The sequence below is a fragment of the Anarrhichthys ocellatus genome, unplaced genomic scaffold, assembly GCF_004355925.1.
Source record: "Anarrhichthys ocellatus isolate YVR2014 unplaced genomic scaffold, GSC_Weel_1.0 scaffold4, whole genome shotgun sequence".
Classification (NCBI taxonomy): domain Eukaryota; kingdom Metazoa; phylum Chordata; class Actinopteri; order Perciformes; family Anarhichadidae; genus Anarrhichthys; species Anarrhichthys ocellatus.
Window position 1 is genome coordinate 14610666 of NW_022280034.1, and position 21752 is coordinate 14632417.

At 42.5% G+C, this 21752-nt stretch overlaps 2 protein-coding genes and 1 long non-coding RNA gene across 5 annotated transcripts in view; 2 read left to right on the top strand and 1 right to left on the bottom strand.

Moving 5' to 3' along the window:
- Nucleotides 1–4077, top strand: part of LOC116380942 (bone morphogenetic protein 2-B) — a 10664-nt gene extending 6587 nt beyond the window's left edge. The window contains exons 3-7 of one of the 2 annotated variants that reach the window (XM_031842754.1): nucleotides 991–1386; nucleotides 1661–1800; nucleotides 1967–2083; nucleotides 2275–2464; nucleotides 3134–4077. In XM_031842754.1, coding sequence (XP_031698614.1) covers nucleotides 1086–1386; nucleotides 1661–1800; nucleotides 1967–2083; nucleotides 2275–2464; nucleotides 3134–3543 — 1158 coding nt within the window. In that variant the 5' untranslated portion in view covers nucleotides 991–1085 and the 3' untranslated portion in view covers nucleotides 3544–4077. Of the gene's footprint in view, nucleotides 1–123; nucleotides 1387–1660; nucleotides 1801–1966; nucleotides 2084–2274; nucleotides 2465–3133 lie in introns of those variants that run through there. The other variant, XM_031842760.1, reaches the window with a different exon arrangement.
- An 825-nt stretch (nucleotides 4078–4902) lies between these two features.
- Nucleotides 4903–13679, bottom strand: LOC116380887 (uncharacterized). 2 transcript variants are annotated; one of them, XM_031842721.1, is made up of 3 exons: nucleotides 13590–13679; nucleotides 13412–13505; nucleotides 4903–12141 (listed from the first exon to the last, which is right to left on the bottom strand). In XM_031842721.1, exon 3 carries the CDS (start codon nucleotides 12008–12010, stop codon nucleotides 5789–5791), a length of 6222 nt encoding a protein of 2073 aa, XP_031698581.1. In that variant the 5' UTR covers nucleotides 12011–12141; nucleotides 13412–13505; nucleotides 13590–13679; the 3' UTR covers nucleotides 4903–5788. The 2 variants fall into 2 exon arrangements, with proteins under 2 accessions (XP_031698581.1, XP_031698574.1); XM_031842714.1 differs by having other exon boundaries at nucleotides 13412–13502; nucleotides 13590–13664.
- A 6485-nt stretch (nucleotides 13680–20164) lies between these two features.
- Nucleotides 20165–21373, top strand: LOC116380665 (uncharacterized). Its single transcript, XR_004212592.1, has 3 exons — nucleotides 20165–20250; nucleotides 20450–20475; nucleotides 20669–21373. It is a non-coding gene; the product is annotated as an uncharacterized LOC116380665 (long non-coding RNA).
- The last annotated feature ends 379 nt before the right edge of the window (nucleotides 21374–21752 follow it).

Here is a 21752-nt window from a genome sequence, read left to right on the forward strand (position 1 = left end):
AGAAGACCGGAGACTGGATGGTGTCTGGTGGCTGGAGGGGGGGCGGGGGCGGGGGGGGGGACTGGAGGCATTGATCAGCGTGACGATCTTGGGAATTTGATCCCTTTTGTTCCACCTGATTGATTGGAAGATCATCTCGGATTCATCTTAACGGAGGAATAAACATGTCATGCTGATTTCGATGTCAACTCTGAGTCACTGTCCAAACAGAAACGGGGACGGGGGCGAGGACACGATGACCGGCTGCGTTTTGTGGAAATGTGCGCATTAACAAGCAGCTTTTGAAAGCGCGCTTCATTTGCGTCACGGCTCTTCTGTTCGTTTGCTCTCTTGCGACTGGCCCCATACTGATAACAGACCACTGGGCCAAGAAACACATGACGTGGAGCAGCGGCGACAAAACATCATAATGGGATAACTTTATTTGGTTGGCCCGCTAATTAGTCCCTGCTGTGAAACAACTGTAGTGCAGAAAAAACATGTTCCTTCTTATACACTAAAGGTTTAATCCATCATATTTAAAGTTAAATGGATTAATTTAAACATATGAATTGCAGCATATTGGTAGTCAACATTTTCTTTTGTTGTTATTACCTGTTTATATCCTTTTTCATATAATGCATCCATATTCAATGTTAATATTTTTTTATGAAGTCAAACGGGTTATTTCGACACTAATTCATAGGCTCGTTGTTTGATGACTCCTATAGGCTATCAGAGGGATTAATCAGTGTTTAACGTTGTATTCTAACAGCCTGCATTAGAGGCTATCTATAGATAAGCCTCGAAGTGTCTTTGCTTCCGAAGTCGGTTAAACAGGTCAAATAAGACAAATGGCCTTTGCCCTACTGTAACCTGGACATAGAAATTAAAGGGGAATTAGTCCTTTATTTATTATATTTTACAGCCGACTCTCGGGTCATCTTCACCTTTCCTTTGTGTTGTCTTTCCACCATCATCAATCACGGCCCAATCATCTCCTGGTGTTAGCGGTATACGGCGACGGCCTGTCATCAGAGGCAGCGGGCTGCCCTTATCACCAGCCGTCCCACCAGGTGTAGAACCTCAGTCCGCTCTCACTAAAAATGACAACAGGAGCTCTGCGCCTCTGGCTCGTCCTCGCTCTCCAGCTGAGGTGCGTCGCTCTCCCGCTGGAGAGGGGGAAAGCAGAGCGGCAGGACGGTTTGGATACGACGAACGCGGCGAGCGAGAAGGTGGACGCCTTGCTGCAACTAAATGATCTACCTCGAGGAGTGGCGGCTCCTCACAAGAAGGCACCTCAGTTTATGTTGGATCTTTTTAACGCGGTGACAGACTCCGACGGGAGCCCGAAGAGCCAGAAGGAGATTCTGGAAGGAAACATAGTCCGAAGTTTCGAGGATAAAGGTGAGTCAAACTATCTCGTGCGCACGAACTACTAGTGTTTTGTGATATTTAGTTTGGGGGGAAAAAAAATTAAGCTATACAGCAGTATTTAATGTGATTAATTAGACTGCGTAATTCTTATCTAAATGAATTACGTTCAGCAATTACGCACGATTACGCGCAGCTAATGTCCCTGTTAAACAGCTCCTTTTCAAAACTTTGTGAGATTTCTTTACCAAAAGATTATTTTCATTTTAGCAAACTAAATATGTGTTTTATATTGGTCCCCCTGCAGGTCATGCTGGAGAGAGGTTTCACTTCTTCAATCTATCATCTTTCGGTAGAGAGGAGAGAATGATCAAAGCGGAGTTCCGTTGGTTTCGAAAGAAACAGAAGTTTTTCCTCGGAAAGCTTTATGGGCCACATTTCTATAAGGTAAAATGCCTTTTTTATGACATTTACTTATTCTGTTCTCATGTAAATATTTCACTTTCAAATATTTGACGGATACTTTTATTATTACTTGATATAGGGCTTTAACTGAGGTTTGGACATTATGGACACAGTTTAGTGAACTAACAGCTTTGTGTTGCGACTACAGGTGGATCTGTATGAGGTGCTGGACAGCCGAGTGAAGCCATGGAGAGGAAACCTCATCACCTCCAGACTGGTGCCCCTTTACACACAAGGATGGGAAGTCTTCAATGTCACTCAAACGGTAACACCCTCCCCATTGTTCAACACATTTTTGGCATTTTCTGGTCATTCATTTGACTTTTTTACATAAATGTATTTAGATCAGTGTTTGATTGCAGTGGGGCGTCATTTGCTCACACCAAATTGATATCCATATTGTTTATGAAGTATTTCTGATGTGTTTAAACCGTTCAATCTTATTCTGTATGCCAGGTGTCAAAGTGGATCCGCAACAGCCAGGAGAATAATGGCATCCTTGTGGTGACCACACTTCCCTCTGGGAGCTGGATGGAGTCAGTGGTGTCCTCATCCAAGCGGAATGGAGAGCTGACGGACACGAATGCCTACCTGGTCATATTCTCAGACGACGGGAGGACAGGAGCATCAAACCAGTCATACCTGGGTAAGGTGATGGGTGCAACATATTGGGCACTTTACGCATTTCAGTGTAGTCATCATGTGTGGAACTCCAAAACAATATATATTTTAAATTGATAAAAGAAGACAATATGAAATGAATATTCATTTGAAAATGTATAATGAACCAACAATTTGTGAAATATCTGAAGAAATGTTTAAAACTTAGGTCACAATAATGTAGTGTTATTTCATCGTCCAGTTTCATATTAGCTAATCATTTTTATTTTCATATTTGTTCTCATTTCATAATGGCATTTTTCCCAATAACACATTTTATTAGCCAGATTAGCCCATGCCTCTCCTAAGATAGCAAGCTAAACTACTGCTATAGCCTTTTACCTCCTGTTAGAGCAACAATGATGCTAAAGTAGCTCCGAATCCACCAATTAGAGTCCGCTGCTGTCATTTATCTCAGTACACAAAAACAGTAGCTGAACTTCTATGGCTTTTAAGTGCTAGTGAAACAAGGCTGCTCATGCTCCGTTTCAGTGTGTTATAAGCCATTCATTAAATGTCTGTATACTGCTTATACATGCTAAATAGGGGGACTTAAAGTAAAGTGTTGTCTTATTTTAAAAGTTGACATTTATGAATATTTTTTTCATACATGTTGCTATTCTAAGCCACGGTGTTCACCTTCCTCTTTCTATAGGACAGGCCCAACCTGCAGCACCTGAGCCTTACGATCACCGCAGCCGGAGACGGCGTGCCTCTCCGGGTTTCCTGCCCCACGGCCGCTCCCAGTCCTGCCAGCGGGTCCCCCTCTTCGTCGACTTTGAGGAGATCGGCTGGTCCGGCTGGATCATCTCCCCGCGGGGATACAACGCCTACCACTGCAAAGGCTCCTGCCCGTTCCCGCTGGGGGGGAACCTCAGAGCGACCAACCACGCCACGGTGCGCTCCATCATACACGCGCTCAAGCTCTCCAGTGACGAAGTGGGAGCCCCCTGCTGTGTTCCCGACAGACTCCAGTCCATCAGTTTGTTATATTTTGACGATGAGGAGAATGTGGTTTTGAAGCAGTATGACGACATGGTGGCACTAAGCTGCGGCTGCCATTGACTGGCTGTGCATCTCCTTCACTCTTTAACACTGGAACAATGAGGGATGGGGAGATGATGGTTTGCTTAAAACACTGTATTTTTGTGCATAATGTTAAATATTGTATTATTTTGAGAAATTAAACAACTGTTCCTCAGCTAGTAATCAGTGATCCTTTGAATAGATTTACAATTGGAGATTATTTGTTGTTTGTAGTCATAGATTAGTGATGCACTAGTTGATGATGGTTGGTAGGGAGTGTTAATTAAGATTAAACTGAAATCATAACTGTCTACTTTTTCTTCAGGTGTTTTGGGGGCCCTTGATTTGGTGACACTTAGCCAGCCCATAATAAGGGGTTAAAAAGAAATCCAATAAATGACCATTGCTTCTTCTCTCGGTTGTTAACTGGCTAGCATGGGCGTAACTGTAGACAGTGCAGGCAGTGCGGTTGCACGGGGGGCTGTTTTATGGAGAATAGGCCCTTATAAGTGATTTAGAGAACTCACACTTTTTTTTTCTCTGTAAACCAGTCAGTAACAATCTTGTATATGCTTATTCAACATACACTTTGAATAGACTATTAAAAAAACTATTCAATTAATTAAATAATTAATTTGTTATTTTCTTTGTCATAAAATTATGCGATGATGATTGCTGGGTAATATATGTTTCCTGTTGTCCAATGTAAAGTCTCTATTTAATCATGTGAAGAGATGATTTTGTGTGTGTGTGTGTGTGTGTGTGTGTGTGTGTGTGTGTGTGTGTGTGTGTGTGTGTGCCTCATAATAGCATGCATTAGGGCCCTTCATGACCATCTCATGCCACTGATTGAAAGGATGCCGGTACTTTGATTTTGAAGACACAGTATTAAATATTAAATATGATTTCATTCAAAGCCAGAGGAGGATGAGCAGCTGGATGGGAATTTAAGGACATTTAAAGTTTCATCCCCACTTTCCAGACTCTGCATTTTGTCTTAGTTCTTATTCATGTAGTTGTTCAGATTAGTAAATTTAAGCAACACACCAGCTGTTATTCCCTTTCTCATCGAGTTCCCTCCTGTCGTTACAGTAACTGACCAACAGATGGCGTGATAGAGGTCTGGTTGAAGACTACAAACCGACTCCATTACTGTAATTCCGCAGTATCTGCATGAGGTTGTGATATATGTTGAAAAACAGACTCGAAATAGACAAAATCTTAAGGGCAATTATAGAACCACTTAGTTAATACTAATGTCAGAATGATGTTAATGATATCATTTTTTGTCTGCATTTGAACTATAATTGAATCACCAATCATAACAGTTCCAATGAATAATGACTGTGCAGTGGAATGAAAGACACCAGTCGAGTCTGTAACAACAGTTGTTTTTTATTGGAATGGATCACAGACACCATACAGCCCTGCGTTAGTCTAGTTTAAAAAAATGCCAATGCAACAAACTTGCAAAACCGATTCTCCTTCATGTTCTCTGCATATTAAAAAAACATTTATTGCAACAATGCCAGTTCAAGCTTTTAGACAGTATAAACGAAAGTTTGTTTGTATCAAACACATTCAACGGGTGTAACTGCAATTTCAGATAAAGCATGCAATATGTTTCTGATCATTTCGTTGTGTGAACACGATCAGTTCAAATCAATAACATACATACAAATGAAATAGAATTTTTGAAAGTGAGTTCTATTTGTATCTCTAATGATGATTTAAGTGACTGCAAACTGTCTGGTGAAAAAAACAAAATCTCAAGGAAACAAAACTGCAGGTAATAAAACAAAAAGCCACAATACCTGAAAAGCAATGGAGACCCCAATACCACTGTCGATGTATATAACAAACTCAGCATTTACAATAAATATTCCACATTTAAATTCAAGCTTACCCTCTCTGTTTACACAAATACATTATGTACATGGATTGTCCATGTCCCTAATCTTTCTCAAGAATTGCACATTATCTTACACATATCCAACCCACATTCAGCATTCGACAACAACCATCATTAATTCACAAAATAATTATCTTCCGTCAGTTTACAGTCAAATCGAACTCGTTCCTCCTCACAGAGCCAAATGAGGCCTCAGTAGCTTCACAAAGCCTGCGCAGCTTCTGTGTGTCTATGCAAGTTAAGGCAAGTAAAGCACTACAAGGATCAGATGCTTAAAATCCACCCTAAAATGCTTTAATGCTGTTATTAAACAGGTATTGGCAAAACAGTCTAAACTCAGGGTGGATTTTTCCTTTCAAACCTCATGGCCTTTCAGCTCGGACAGTCCAGCTCCTCAGTGCCTAGAAACTCCCCTAACATGTGGTCATGTTGGCCGTAGACAGGCTCTAAATAAGGATGTCCCTCCGTACAGTGTATTTGCCTCAACCTTGGCTCCATATGATGAGCTTGTATGGTAGCTTTCTGAGCCATGGGGGACAAGGGCACCGGGACAAAGCTGTGGTAAACAACCAGAGGTGGGGTCAAAACTTCCAAGGGGGATGCCTGAGGAACAGCACCCTCTGGTGGGTGGACTGGCAGCTGCACATAGCATCCTGTTTCAGGATCAAAGAAGGTTTTTGTCTTGACTTGTATTGGCATATCTACAAAGAAGTACTGCCCGGAGTCTGGATCCTGTAGGACCTTACGTTGGGTCAAAGGAAAGGACTGCGCAACAATGGTGTGCTCAATGCTAGACTGGCGAGAAAGCTGGCTGGTGTGGCTGGTTTGGCTTGACTGCCGGGAGAGGGTTGAAGGTGGAGGCCGGTACGCATCGATACTGTGACTCCTTCTGACTATGTTGTCTCTGCTTGTCTTGTCTCTGGCTCTGCCTCTCTGCTGAAACTCGTCCATGATGGATTTTTCAATGCGCTGGGTCCTCGGATCAAGCTTCTCATTGACTGACGTATCGGCACTGAGCCTGCGCTCTACTTTATCTCCTAAGTACCTGTCAATGCTTTGTGATCGGTGGAATGGCCTGTCAGATGAGGGTCTATCGCTGAGCTGAGTTTTGTACACAGGTACATTGCTGATGACCCTATCACTACTGTAGTGTCTTTGCTCTGGCCTTTCTCGTCTGTTGCTGCTGCGGCCTTGCCTCTCTGTCGCAACACTGGGTAGCGCTTCATTGTTTTGGTTATTGCTTTCCGCCGAATCATGGCTCTGTCTTTGGGTCTTGTGACGCACGTCTGTCCGGTCGTGATGGTGGTTTTCAGTGTTGTGGCTTCTTCTTTCACAGGGTAGGTTCTCACTCTGGTCATCACTGTTTTTGCCGTGGTGACTTTCACTGTGACGGTGACTATCTTCAGTGTTTTCTCTGTGATTTCTCTCACTGCTCTTGTTACTTTTACTGCTGCTGTTTCTGTGCTCAGATTTGTCACTCTTCTGTCTGTCCCCTCGGTGTTTGCTGCTGCTTTGAGACGACTTGTGGGAAGACTTCTGGGCCTCCTCCTTCTTTATCCTTCTATTTGCCAACTTAATGGCTTTGAGAACAGCCTTTTTAGATTTGGGTAAGACCACTGGTGGTTTAGACAGCCCTGTTTGGCTTTCATTACCACTGCAGGTGGACACAGACCGTTCACTGGGAACTTTTGACACTCCAGTAGTCATTCCCATCTCATCAGCAGTATCAGCTGTGCTGGCTGTTAAGCTCTCCACTCCTTCAGATGATGGACTAACCCCAGACAATCTGTCTTCCTCCTGTGGGACAGCGAGGAACCCTCCAACTTGTGGTTTCTTTGGGTTTTCACTTTGCAGTTTTGAAGGAGACTGCAGCAGTGGAGGTGAACTGTTCGAAGGACCCTCTTTAGGTTTGAAGATTTCATCTGGGATTGCTGTGCTGCCTCTAGTGGCGTGTTCATCAGCATGAGGGAGCTCTGGATTGTCCATCACTTGCTGTACCTCCTCTCCCTTCTCTGAACCACTGAGACTCCCTCTTGGTGACCACGGTTGTACAGTCTTCAACTTCAACTTATTACTGAAAGTGTTATCTTTGACCTTAAATAAGGCAGGGATCCCCAAAGTTGGTGAGAAGATATTGGAGGCGGACATTGGTGTCTGATTATCTTCATCATGAGCTAAGGTTTGATCTGCTATGGTATTGTTTCTTTCATTGCTCTCCATGTGCGGCATTTGTGTCTCTTTTTGAGGAGATTTTATGGGATGTTTTACAACCTCTGGCTCGCATTCATGATCACTTAAAGAATAATATTCAACTTCCATTCTGTCCAAAACCTGTTTTGTGTTTTGTGAAATATTCCGCGTCTCCTCATCGACCTCCTCTACCTCTCCAATCAAGTTCTCCGGAGAGTGGTAAACATTTGACTCTGTCTCGGTATTTCTGTGCAATGCACTTTCCACAGAGAAGTAGGATGATTTTGAGGACAAGCTGGCTTTATCAGGTGGACTCTGATTGACACTAATACCATTTACCAGAAGTAAGGGAGATATTATATGTCTCGGGATTTCACTAAGATCCTCTGCATCCACATGTATTTTGTCATCAGCTCTATTTATTTTGTCAGGTTCTTCTGCCACTACATTTGTTGTTATATTGTCCTGAGGTGTGTTTAAATGATCTGGTTTTAAAGGAGCCTTCTGTTTTACCTTGTATGTTTCCTGTGTCCTGGCAATGCTGCTCGTGGCTTCCTTTGTGGGGCTCAGGTGTGCTTGCAAGTTATTTGCCTTATTTTCATTTCCTCTAAACTCTGGTGATAAACACAACCCATTTTCAGATGAATGTAAAACAGACTCACATTTAACTACATCAGTTATTGTGTTGGATTTTGAATTGGCATTGTTTACTACATCCAACCTTTCTCTGACAGAACTGGTTTCACTTTGACAGGCCTCTCCTCTGGACAGGTCACTCTCTACTTCTTGTTGTGCACCTGTACTCCGCATCTCTGTCCCTACCTCAACATTTTCATATTTTACATCTCTGTTAAAGATATCCTCTTCTACTACATCTTTCAAACTATCTGTCTCCTTAGTAACACTTCCATCTCTTCTACTTCCTCCCTTTTTGCTCCTAGGGGGAACAGGTGGAGCATCCTCCTTCTTGCCTTCAATGTGGTTTATCAGATTCTCTTCAGATATCTGTCCCACTACGTACCTGATATTCTCCTCTTCTGATTCATAGCTCGGATCATGCATTTCTTCAATGCGAGGTAACGCTAACCTACCACTTGATCTGTGAGTCTCACCAAGTTTAGGTTCAGTTTGAGACAGGATCTGTCTCATGTGATTATTATCTCTTAGATCACCTAACCTCTCTTTTAAATCGTTCTCTTTTAGTGCAAGATCGCTGCCATTTTGTTTGTCCTTGGCCTCCGTCATAGAATCTTTCATGTCTTTGTTATGTTGCTCTACCCTTGTTACATAACTTTCATCAGCGTTCTCATCAAATATTGGATTTACGTCCTGCTCTGTTAATTTAGTCTTTCTTCTCTGCCTGTCTGAGATGATCTCTTCAAGTGCCATTTTTGCTCTGTCATAATTGTCATTGATGACGGCTTTGTTTACTACAACATTGCTGTCTATCTTTGCGAAAGTCTCCTGCTTGCTCTGATCCTTCTCTCTCTGTGCAAATAGTTCTCTTTTAGCCATTGTGTTCCCTCTCATAGACAGCATGCCCTTTTTAATATTCCTTAGCTCCCTTGAGATCAAATGATTCTTAGCCCTAGCCTCCTCATCTATGTTCATAACACCTAATTTGTTCTTCGCGTTCTCGAGAACACGATCGCCGAGCCTTGCTCTCTGCAGCTCTTTCAGAGCATTCAAGTCATTAATTATATGCTCACTATCTTTCATTTCTTTGAGTGGCATTGTCTCCTCATCAGCCTCCATTATTGGGTTTACTTTCAGATCACCTTCCTCAAACGCCTCTCCTTGTTTATCACCCGTCTCTGCGTATCTCTGATATTTTATGTAATTGTTCTGTCTGGCTGAGAATATATGTTCCAGTTTGCCCTGTTTCTGGTCAAATTCATTTTCGCTTGGTGGTAAATTTAATTTTGAATCACCATTAGTGAGCTTGTCAACATAATGGGTTTGCAGTTTGTCAAGAGAGAGCTGAATCAAATCGGATTTAGTAAAATTTCTCTTTGGAACTGGTGGGGGCTCTTTCTTGACATGACCCTTTTTACCAACCAGTGCTGCTTCATTTCTGCTTTGAGATAACATATTGTTGTTTTCTGGTGTTGAACTCTTGCTGACAAACATTTCTTTAGAATCTGCAACCTTTTTATCTATTTCTCTCCCCCTTACGTCTTCTGTGTCTGAAATGGGCTTATTGATGCTATTTGACTGAGCTGCAGATAGAGCTTTATTTTTGGCTGCGTTAATTGCTTCCCTTGCTGCTCTGATCACATCCATTGTACTCATTGGTTGGCCACTATTATCTTTTTCCTTAGAGCTAACGTCTTTTTCTTTAATGTCTTTCACAGGTCTTTTTGATTTGTCTGGTGCATTTGATGCTCTTTTCTCTGCTGATACATTTAATGAAAACCCTTCTTTTTCATGTGCATTGGGTGAAGTTAGGGGTGAACGATCTTTGTTGCCATTTAAAGTATTTGGTGAAACCCCTTTGTTTGTTGGCAGTGTTTTTGGTGAGAGGTCTTTGTTTAGCGTGCGTGGAGAAAGTTTGTTTGCCTCAGTTGGTTGGTCTATGTGCATAGAGGCACCGCTGCTCAGGGGGACTAGAAGATGTTTCATATCACTGTCAACAGGGCCGGCTTTCTTGTACAAATTTAGAGATGGGTAGTTTTGCTTTTTAGCCTTGGGACTGTTGGTCTTTTTTGAGTGTATTAAGGGGGAGATGGGATTCTCCTCAATAAGACCACCTGCAGCCTCCCTTTTGGTTTGCAGTAGATTTGATAACAAATAATCATCTGAAAGAGGTCTCTCACTATCATATTTGGTATGACCAACAGTTGGAGTGTTGATAGATTCCAAAACCGGACTGCAAACTGTCTGTCTGTCTGTTAAAATGGCAGGAGTGCTTAAGCCAGATGCATAGCCTTCAGAGCCAGCTTGAGAATATTTCAGATGATCTGATTGTGGAGATTGGGTGCCACCCTCAGGCACTTCTAATGTTTTGAATTTAGGAGGGCTGTAACGGCTTTTCACCCTTTTCCTGTTGTCTTTGAGGTTGAAGAGGATGCTAGAGGCAAGCGATTTGTAGCCGTCCCGCTTGACTGGAGGTTCAGGGGTAAGTTTGGCTTCAGAGTGTGGTCTTAGTGGGAGGTCGAGGCAGGAGGGCGAGAAGATTTCAGATGTTTCCGTTGGTTGTCTGCAGGGAATGATTGGAGTCATCAGCTGGCAGATGCTGAACGGAGTCGACGCTAATGAGCTTACTTCCTCAACTGCGGTCACCTCCACAGATCTAGCCTCCTTTTTGACCAACCAAAGACTTTCATCTACTGTTTTTAAATTGTTTTCCTGAGGCGGTATCCCAGGTTGATTGACTGGAATCACACTTTTTGCCCTGGACCTGTTGCGCCTCCAGGGGGCAGCACTTTCATCCCCTCTTTCTGATGAGCACCTCTTCTCAGTCAGAGTGGCTGAGGGCTTTGGCAAGACCTTAGGCGGAGGAGGGGGAGGGATGGGTTTAGGAGCAGTGGGAGGAGGGGGCTCAACTGCTGCTTTCTGGCATGACTGCACCTCCTCTATATGCAGAGTCTCTTTTCTGTGTGCCTCTGTAAGCTCCTTGTAAAAAGTCAAGTCGCACCATTTAGGGATACTATCTGTGGGAAGAATAGAGGTGTCCTCTTGGCCAAAGGGGAACCGGTTAAAATCTCTCCATGTTTGGAAAGGACTAAACTCACTGTGTAGGAAAAAGTTTTTGATGTTAAGTTTCCTTAGTTTGATAGTGGATTTCCCATGTTTGCTCTTTAGGGATTTCCCAGAGATGATGGCAGCATCTTTGCCTGTTTTGTTAGATGAACCATCACCTGACTGATGTCGATGATGGTTCTTGTAATCTCCACCTGTGAGATTGGTGTGATAATCCGAGGAGAATTCCGAAAGCTCTCTTTGGATGCTGCGAAGTGCAGACTTATCCCATGATTCCCCGATAGAGTCTGTCATACCTCCATTTTTGATCAACATCCCCTCACGGCTTTCCTCTGTAGCACTTAATGCCTTGAGGAACGACGACATGTGGGACATATTCTTCTGGTGCTGCTGTTTCCATGGCTGAGCATAGTTCTTGTCAGTTTTGTTTTGCCCTTGCTTTTTAGATTCCTTGTGATGAGTCTTTTTAAGAGGCTCCCCCACCAAAGGTTTGTGGCAGCTGAAAGGTGAGTATCCGTACGACAACTCGTCATTGTAAACCCCCTCATCTCCAACGCAGAGACTTCGGAAGGCTCGATCGGTGAGAGTGCTGACCTCTCGATCCGTCTCGTCCATGAACATGTCGGTGAAACCGTTGGGGAAGCGATGGTGGAGCATGCTTCCCACCCGATGGCTCATGTGTCGCTTTTCCACACAGTTCATGATGTCAACAACCTTCTTTCAGTCTCGTGCATCCCCGGTCTTGCCTCCTTTACAGCTCCTGCAGCTTTGTAATTCCGTTTTTTTGTCCAGCTCAGGTCGACATAAGGGAGTTGGTGGGATATGTAAACTTCCTAAAACGAGACAGTAAAGTTAGCGTCAGTGTTTTAAAAGGATTGCTTTTAAACCAATCTACTCAGTCACACATTGTAAGCAGTCATCACTCAAAACTATGTGCAGTTCAAAAGCTCAGCTTTTATGATCCCTATAAAAGGTTTCCAACTCTGTAGTTGCACGGATGACCTTTACATCACATGTGCCGGCTTCAGCCATGCTGTCATATTGCAGGCATCATACAAACACTTCATACCATGCGCTTGGCTATTTAAGGCACTGTATGGTGCCTTAAGCTGTGAGCACTCAGCATACTGTTGGTGGCTATGAGAACAGCTCCTAGCTCATTTATAGGGAGGTAATTAGAAAAATGTAACATTTTCATTTGTTTGTGTGTACATTTCAAAGGAAAGACCCATGCCTCTGCAAAGCTTCGGAAAAAACATCCACGCCTGCAGGTTTACGCCACAAATCAGAGGAAATGCAAGTATATCATCACATCAGTCACAGAGGCCCTTGGCAGCAGCTGTTCTACTGTAGCTTACTTTATCTGGGTGAGGTCTTAGAATAGCCCATTGATATGCCTTGACCTGGGAGCACAGCCACTGCCATATAACTCAATTCTTCAAGTATCTAGTACATAAACATGACTCTCCATATAAGCAGAATGGTTTGAGACAAATATAAACACAGTCATTCAATGATTCAGTTATGTGTGTGATTGTATTTGTACATACAATCTCAGCTGTTAACAGTAGTTAATGTTTACAGTTAACAAGGATTTGAATAGCTGTAAGTTAGTTTACAAAAGCCCAATAAGACAAATTATTATTACTCTTTGTTATTATTGTGAATAAAACCTAACAAATCAGGTACAATTACTCGAACCTATTGACTTTACTGTATTCTTAGCCTGACTTGCAGAATGTTTGGCTTTCCAGGAGACTTTGGCCGCCAACAGTCCACCAGCTCTCATGACTACAGATCAGTTCGCAACCACGGTACTTTCCCAGCATCTGCTTGTGTATTTATACCCATATAGCCCAGTTAACTATACTCTACATATGTGCAACCATTCAAAAATGTATTTTCTATTTTCCTTAAAGATGTGTAAATATTGGTTTAAATGATATGATATTGTGTAATGATTTCATAGCAATAAAATGCAGGGGGCCTTGTGCTGTAGGTCTTTTTAAACATACATGTTTAGAACAAATTTAAAACTTGTTATATCTTATGTTCTGTCCACTGGGCCTCAGTAACATCCATATAATCACACAGCTCCTTTACCTTGGTGATGTGTCTTTCATAACTGTCCAGTCTAGACGGTGTATCAAACACAAAACATCAGTGAAGAATCCAAAGGAAAATCTGCTGCAACCTGCTGAGAATGAATTCTAGTTAGTGTGCTGTCATCCACAGTAAACAAACTCTTTTTCTTGAAGTTGAAGAAACAAAGAAAACTCACCCCGAGTGTCTCAAGCCCTCAGTTCCATGTTCAAATGCACTGGTGTGGCAAGGGGCTCTGAGAGCGAGCTCAAAAGATACCAAAATAGACGCACAAGTCGGTGTGGCCAAACTGAGCAGCAACACAGGGCGCAGCTAGCTAGCTCACATTGGAATAACCAGAAGGTGTCGAGTGGCAGGGCAAGACGGCCAGCAGGATGAAATGGACACTGTCATTGGTTATTTTTGTAACCGAGCAGTGAGGACTGATAGGCTCCTTTCTTTACCGTTTATACACCTTTATAAAGATGACGGGGCCTTCGTGTCAATGAACATGAGGCATCGATACTTTGAGTCTTGCTGGGGACAATACAGACAGGCTTGGTGTACTTACATTTAGCTTGTGACTCATTTGGCTTCTGTCACCCAGGGAAACAAGCTTTCTGATATAGCCCATTGCATCACACAACTGACAGTAACCAGTCCCTGAAGTGGAGATTGGTAGCTGGATGTGGCTGTATGTCTGCTGACTTTGGTGGGGCTGGGCTGGGCTAATTCTTGTTGTTCAAGCTATGTTTACAAGGCTGTGTTGAGAAACATGAATGTGTGTTACTGGGTAGTCTAGTTTTAGGACCAATGCAGCTGTTGTTGCTGTGAGATTAATCTGCAATGGGGTGGGGGTCATTATGTTGACTTGCAAGCCTTGGTGAGTCAGAGGAAGTCAATGGATGAGGTCAGTGAAGCTTGACCTCGTGCATTCCCGAAATGGAAAAAGGAGTGGAGTGTTTAATAAATACTGTGTGACTCAACTTGGTTTTATATGCCACCTAGAGAACAATATGCACAGACTACTGCCTGTATATAGCGTCACCATAACCTGTTGCATCTGTTTCAATAGAGTATTAGCCAGAAAATGAGCTTTGAAAGCATGAAATCACAATCTCTGTTGAGCCCTCGTTGGGTCCAGCAACAACTCCGTGGCCCCAGCATCCAGTGTGTGGCTGTGCTCCATCAAGGTGCCATATTTAAACCCGTCTATTTCTGTCATGTTGTATATCAGAAGGTAACAGCCTGCCTCTCTGCCGACTGCACCCTCCACACTTGCTGAGCTTGCACATGTATTTGACTTACTTTAGGCAGTAACACATGCGATCTTCTACAAAAATGGCAATTATATTTATGATCAATGGACAAATACTGTCGTGATTGAATGTATCAGTCAAAGTTCATGAATTAGGTTTAAAAGGTAACTTAAAACTGTACTCCCTTGATATGCAACGGATATACAGATTTATACAAATTTACATTTCATTTTCTTGTATTTGCAAAGCATGATTGCACTTGCAGATAATGCGGTGTGTTCATTTTCAGAAAAGGGAACAGTCCCTGCATTGTTTTGGGGAGATAGACTTTGCTGAGCAGTCTGGGAATATCCTATTGTGAGCAGAGACACTATGTCTCATGTCTTGCCCAGAATAACGCCTCACATGGTGTCTGCCCCCTTCCTCCTCTAGCCCTTTTCTCACCTTTGTCTTTATGCCTCCAACCCTCCGACAGCTAATTTGACCCAGTGCTTGTGCCAGCTGCCTATTTATATGGGTCCCAGCCAAAAAAAGCTAACGCAGGCTAATAGTAGTTGAAGCAAAATTCTGGCTAAAATCAAACTTAGAAAACAAAGATTGTGCTAAACTGTTGCTCACATATTACAGAGCATACAGATGGACAACAGAGACATGCGTTATATTGTCTACCTTTTAATTTATCTGTTTAGTCTTTTGTAATTTGGACTAGGCTTGCAACAGTTTATCGCATTTAATAGGAATGCATGAAACAACGTAGAGCATTTTATAGTCACATTCATAACCAATGACCGATGCTTAGGATTGATTTGGCTTGGATATACCTGCCTTACAAACACAGACAGATGATTTATACAACAGTCCACCAAGGTCAGGATTCAGTCTTTGTTTGTGCCATTATGACTGACACCCACATGTGTTCTGGTTGACTGTGAAACCGCAGGGAGCCATCATGCAGCTCGGGTCTTGCTCGTTCATGCCCACTGAGAGCTGTGACAGACAGGCAGAGAGGATAGCTGGCCTTCGGGGTTATGGGGCCAGTAAACCCAGGTATGGTAACTTTAGGACAGCTGACGCCGATCATATACATACAGTAGCTGACATGAACTCAGTGACAGAGAAACGCTGTAACTTACCGGCACACAAATTGTATTTCGATTAAAGAAATCTCATCTTTATGTCAACGCAGTAGTTACGACAGGCCCTAGTGCACGCAGTTAGTAGTTACATAAAGCACACACACACACACACACACACACACGTCATCAGACATGACATTGGACAATATCAACAAATATATTACACAGCAAATTGAATTATAGTTTACTGTGTATGGTGACGTGAAGAGTCAAATAGGTCTCTGCAGAAATGAAGCTGCTGGTGTTATTTTTAAAGATGACAAAGGTGTTTCCACACAGGCAGTTCAGTTATTTTGACCTGTCTGAAAGACGTTTATTTTTCTGATTTCATAGGCACAGCTCCAATGTAACGTAACTTTATCACACAGCGTCTCATTATTTTGCCTTGTGTGAGGGGAGCGATGACAGGACCGCAATAACTGATACCCCCACGAGGTCTGATACGGCAGGCGGCTGACCAATCAAAGGGGAGCATTTGCACGCTGCAAATGCAGTTACGTCATTGTCGCATTAAGAAGTGGAGCTGTTAAATGTGGTCGAAAACCAACTGCCAGACACACTATCAGTAGGATCCAGTCTAATTTCAGCTGAGACCTTGACCCATTATATTTTATTGGCAGTAATAAATCTGGGGAGCATCTCAGCAACATATGGCCCACAAATCTTTCCATCCAAACAACACCAGCTACCTACATCTAACAATCGATGTCAACAAATATCATTGCCAACCACTTGATGCTGAAAATACATGAGAGAATAAATTGCTTATGGATCTTTTGCATCTACTTATGTCCTCTTGTGTGTGTTTTTTTTAATTTTTTAATATCACTAACCCACCAGGGACTGCAGATGAAAATTTGCCTGAATGGCCGAATCTGGCACATTTACATGCTGGCAAATGATAATTAATGTTGATTATCTCTTCTTTAATCAAATAAAACATAGACATAAATACATAAAACTTGAGTAGAGCATGAAATAAAATTTGCTTCGATTTTCAGAATGATTCAATCAATGTTAAAACTGTGGCTAAAACTCACCCCGATAAATGCGAGGGGCCTTGCATTACAGCAGCTCATATAGGACGTTCAACATAAGCCAGATAGACACGAAATCTTTTCATCAGCAAAGCCACAAGCTCAGGAAACTGCTCGTCATTATATACGAGAAAGAAAAAAAACCCAAACTCATAGTGCTTCAAAAAGTCAGTGAGCTGACCAGAAACGCCACGAGAAATGAGAGCATTTCAGACTTGTGGGTGTGTGTCAGCGCTCATCAGGGCTGTCCTCATCACTGGTGAGTACCACGTATGCCTGTATGTTGTAAAGATTATATTTCTAAACCTTTACACAGATGTGATAATGCGGTGGTGAGGAATTAGATAGCATGAAGCATGCTGTGTATTGTCCTACAGCGTCCTGTGAGGTTTTTTTGTAGTTTTTACAATGACGATGGGAAAGACCATTCGATGTCAGCATGCTCATCTTCACAGTCGTGTTCTCTTTTAGTTAAGAACAAACATCTGACTATACAAATTATTGTGCCATAGAAATGTAGAACTTCTGTGAAAACAGAAAATGAAACAGTAACTACACTCTAGTTTATGTATCTTACTTGTCTGCCAGAGAGACACAGCCAACTAGACAGCTAAAACAGGTTAGCTAGTTAGTTAGCCACGGCTAGTCTTAGCTAAAGCCCCCAAAAAATAAACTGCATTTTCAAAATGTAAAATTTTGTAAACTGCATTTCCCCTTACATTTAGCCTACTGAACGGCCAAAGGAAGAATGCAGTCGGCTATTTGCATTGTTTTTGCAGGTGTTTGCGTGCCATAATTATTTGGGAATAAAATAATAAGTCCAAAAACGCAAAATATGAAGGCGTTACAACCGTTCTATTTTTTTGCACAGCTCGTCGGCCAGCCTGAACAATTTAATTCCCTTTTTTTTCTCCATTTCGCTGCTTCTGTTAACGCTCCAAGCCTTTGAAAAGAAGTATAGTTCATCAAAATTCAAATTGTGTGTGTATGCCAGTTCCAAAGCACATTGTAGTACAAGTTGTTTTATTGTCTGAAAACTTGCATAATGTATCTTGACTTTGTGCTGTGAGTCGAAGCCCCAGAGTGCTGCCAGACTGCCCCATGCCCTCTGCTTGCTGGACATGACACGTTATGCAAAAGGTCGCCCTCTGGTCACTGGAAACGTTATCTCTTCCAACACTCAGGGCGCGTTAAGCTGAAATGACCATAGACTGCTAACGCTTTGAACTCCAGTTCTTGACCTTCAGCGAGGTGCTGGTTGTTGTACAGATCACCGATCGGGAAATGCATGTTTCTGCACCCGAAAATCTCATCTAATCCTACAACATACTGACAGAAAGATAACCACTGGGAATGGTCATTTGTTGATTGGCTGTTGGCCGCTTAACTTGTGTTTATTTTATTTCTCACATTAACAGCGGGCCAGCTCCCAGAGCTGCCAGAGGAATGTGACTCACGGCTGTAAAATGTAAGATAGCCACTTGCTGAGCATGTGTGCTCTGTTTCAGCAAACACTCTGCTCCGCTCTCACAGTCACAGTCATGTCCAGCCACCCCACAGTACCACTCCTCTGTCTTTTTGGCGTCCGAACCGGAGCAGCTGACTGTCTGGCTCAATGTGGTATCTAGGATTTCTCTTTCTACAATTTCAATTTTTCCACTTTAGCGGCTAAAACGTGTGACACAGAAAGCGAGACACTTTGGATGTCAGAATGACTAGTCAAGGAGCTATTGTGATCCCGTGGAGCTTGTGTGCACCAAGCCGAGGAGACAACATGGACCAGGAGTCGTGTAAAACCAGCCAGCATGTCTGATTATAGCCTTTTCAAAGTAGCATTTCACGGCCTTGATTCTAAACACATAATTGCCACAGTTGCTCACCGTGAGCCGACACACTCCTCAATGGACAGCATAGCTGGTAATCTCAATGTTCACTTTTGTTTTCCAGCGTAAAATAAAACGGCTTTAGACTGAATTCAACTTTTGAAATCTGTTCATCTATTCAGTTTAATCTAAAGTCTCCAAACTGCAACTCCCGAGTTGTGGAAAGTGAAACGTAACGTTGTGAATTGACACGAAACAACTTAAGGTTCAAAAACGAATGAAGGAAAAAAAAAAAACTCTATAGTGTAGCTGGCCCCTTCCATCCCGTATCTATGAGGCTGATGACCGCTGATAACCCCCCATTCAGCCGGATGAATCAAGCGGGTCGCAGCAGCAATGTTTGAAGAGTGCTGCAGATTACTACAGGAGCATGAAAGCTTCCCCTCACCGCTGAGCATTGAGCAACTCTTTGTACTGTGCAGAACGCTGAGACCCAGCTCGGCCTTATCTGATGTCGACATCACCTGTGGTGGTATACCTCCATCCTGTCTGAAAAGCATGTTTTTGTGACCTGAAAATGAATTCAGCGTAAACAATATGTTTCAGGATGCCTGCTGATGAGTGTGAGAGGAGATGGAGCAGATTCTGCAGAGCAACTAGGTGGGTCAACAGGTTTACGCACACAGGTGTACAGTGAGTCAATGAGTACAGGCTGTGTTGTAGCACATACAGCATGACCCATGAAGCTAAATCTAAATATTTGTTAAGCAATAATATGGAAATAATGAGACTGTAAATTCCTTTGAGTTTGTTATCACATGTTGTGTAAAGTTTTTAGAGCAAAACCTTAAAAAGTCAGTTTTGCGGCCTCTTGGTTCTGACAAATCCAAGGAACATTAACTTTGAGGAGGTCAATGGCTCCTAACCTTTTGGGCAAGACCACTACAGGGGGTCACAAGATACATTTTAGGGGTCACGAGATAATTAATAGGAGACACTTTCCACTAATCTTTGCTCTCTTTTTGGTAAATAAATGGATAAGTCAAAGCTCTATTGTCTGGAAAGGGCTCACGCTTCATAAACCGGGCTATTTTTATGAGAGAGTTTGAGTGTTTTGTTGAAGAGGGGAGAGTGCTGGCTCATACTGACCAGCAGTGACCCCCCCCTCAATGACTCTTAAACATTCAGGATTCAAATTGCAGACACTCGTGACGCAATACAATTTTCAGAAAGGAGCATGATACCATGACTGAAACTTTTATCTTTCATGGAGTAAACAAGTTGTGAAATCAAACATCTCCCCCCCCTTCTTTCACACACACACACACACACACACACACACACACACACACACACACACACACACAGTTTAACGTGTCAGGGGGGCTGAAGATGAGCTGGCGTTCCTCGAACAGATGTTCTGTTCTGTCACAGGTATTACGTTGCATCTTGTCTGTTGAATGGCCGTGTGATGCCTGCCGGTTGTTTTCCTTCCAGAGATTAAGTATGTTTTGATCGGCGGAGGGATCGGCCTGTTCTTAGCTGCTGGATATATTGTTCTCAAGGTCTGCATCCTCAGGAAGGAATTCAGCAAAACCCGCACAGGTAAGGGCACGGACTGTGAGATCACATTACAGCCATTTACTAGTTCATTTTCTGAACCACTCATTTCCTCCTCTTGTATTTGTCTGTTTAGATTCTCCTGAATTTTTATTTCTTATGTAAATCAAGTTGTAAAGTCGGACAAAATATGTCTCGGTGCTTTGTTTAGTAAATGAACATCAACTGTTCTTCTTCCCTACAGATGGAAGCACGAAGAGACCTTCAGAGGTAAACACTGGTCGGCACAATACTTATATACAATCAAAACTAATTTAATTCAATGATGTCCCTCCATGAACTCCAATATTTCCTGATGACACAAACAGAAATACACTTTCTAACTTTCTTGCATTTCGTCAATTGATGGAAACACGTTTGCATCAAAAGTTGCAGGTTCCAATAACCTTTTATTTACTCTCAGCTGCAGCCCAACATGCTCGCTTTGAGCCATCTCAGCTAATCGGAGCATCCCAGAGGAGGCGGTTTCCAATGACAAGCAATGTTAAAGGTCGGGCGGAGTGATTTGCAGCATGATGGTGAACCCTGCAGAGGTGGCATCTTGGTGAAAGGTCAACCAGGCGGGCCCCGTTGTCCGCTCACGTTTTGTCTCACGACAACCTAAATCTGTGTCATCCTTGCATTTGAACTTCAATAACGTGTATCATTATGGTTTTCACGATCCGATTTGTAATATAGCATTTTTATTTGGCTGTGGAGTTGTGTTGTTGGAAACACATAGAAGGTTTCAGCCATTTAAGAGACTGAACATGTGTTTTGTTTCACTCTTTCTTGGGAAAATCCAACTGCTCCACTGACACACATACTGCCCATGGATTATTTAGCACCACTCAGCAGAAAACCTCTGGACTAATAAGCACTTCACATATTTCCCACAAGGGAGTGACATTTACCTCCAAGAATAAGAAAAACAACAACCGTAGACCAACTTTAGTCCAGTTACACATCTGAACACCAGCGGAGCCTTGTAAACAAAGCTTTGTAATTTGATGACTTGTATTTACGCCTGAACATAAAGGGATGGGACATTTAATCACATCTGGATCATAATAATGTGGTCCCAGTTCCCCCCTCATGAAGTCCCATATATTAGACATCAAAGATCATCTCTACCGTACCATAATCTTGGCTCTTTCGAAGCATTTTTCCCCCTTGCAGGGGTCTTTGTGTTCAAGTAAATAGCATGGCACTGTGGGTGTCTGAGTGTCGTTTCTTTCACACCAAGCATTTCATGGATAGAAACAGTAGCCTAACACAACACCGTACTATTATACATTGTTTTATTAACCTGAAGAATCCTCACACTCCGATAACATTTCATTTGTCTTCTGTTTTCTAAACGAAAATATCAATATCCCTTAAAGGACTTTAAAGCTGAGGTTAAACCTTTGGAAACCATCTTAAACTTTACAAATATAAGTTTAATATGAACATATCTGTATAACTCATTGTAGAGTTGCACTTACTCTAAGCACCTTTGGTGCTCA

Bases quoted from the DNA above. Each gene is read 5' to 3' on its own strand.
- LOC116380887 (XM_031842721.1), bottom strand. From the start codon at position 12,010: ATGAACTGTGTGGAAAAGCGACACATGAGCCATCGGGTGGGAAGCATG.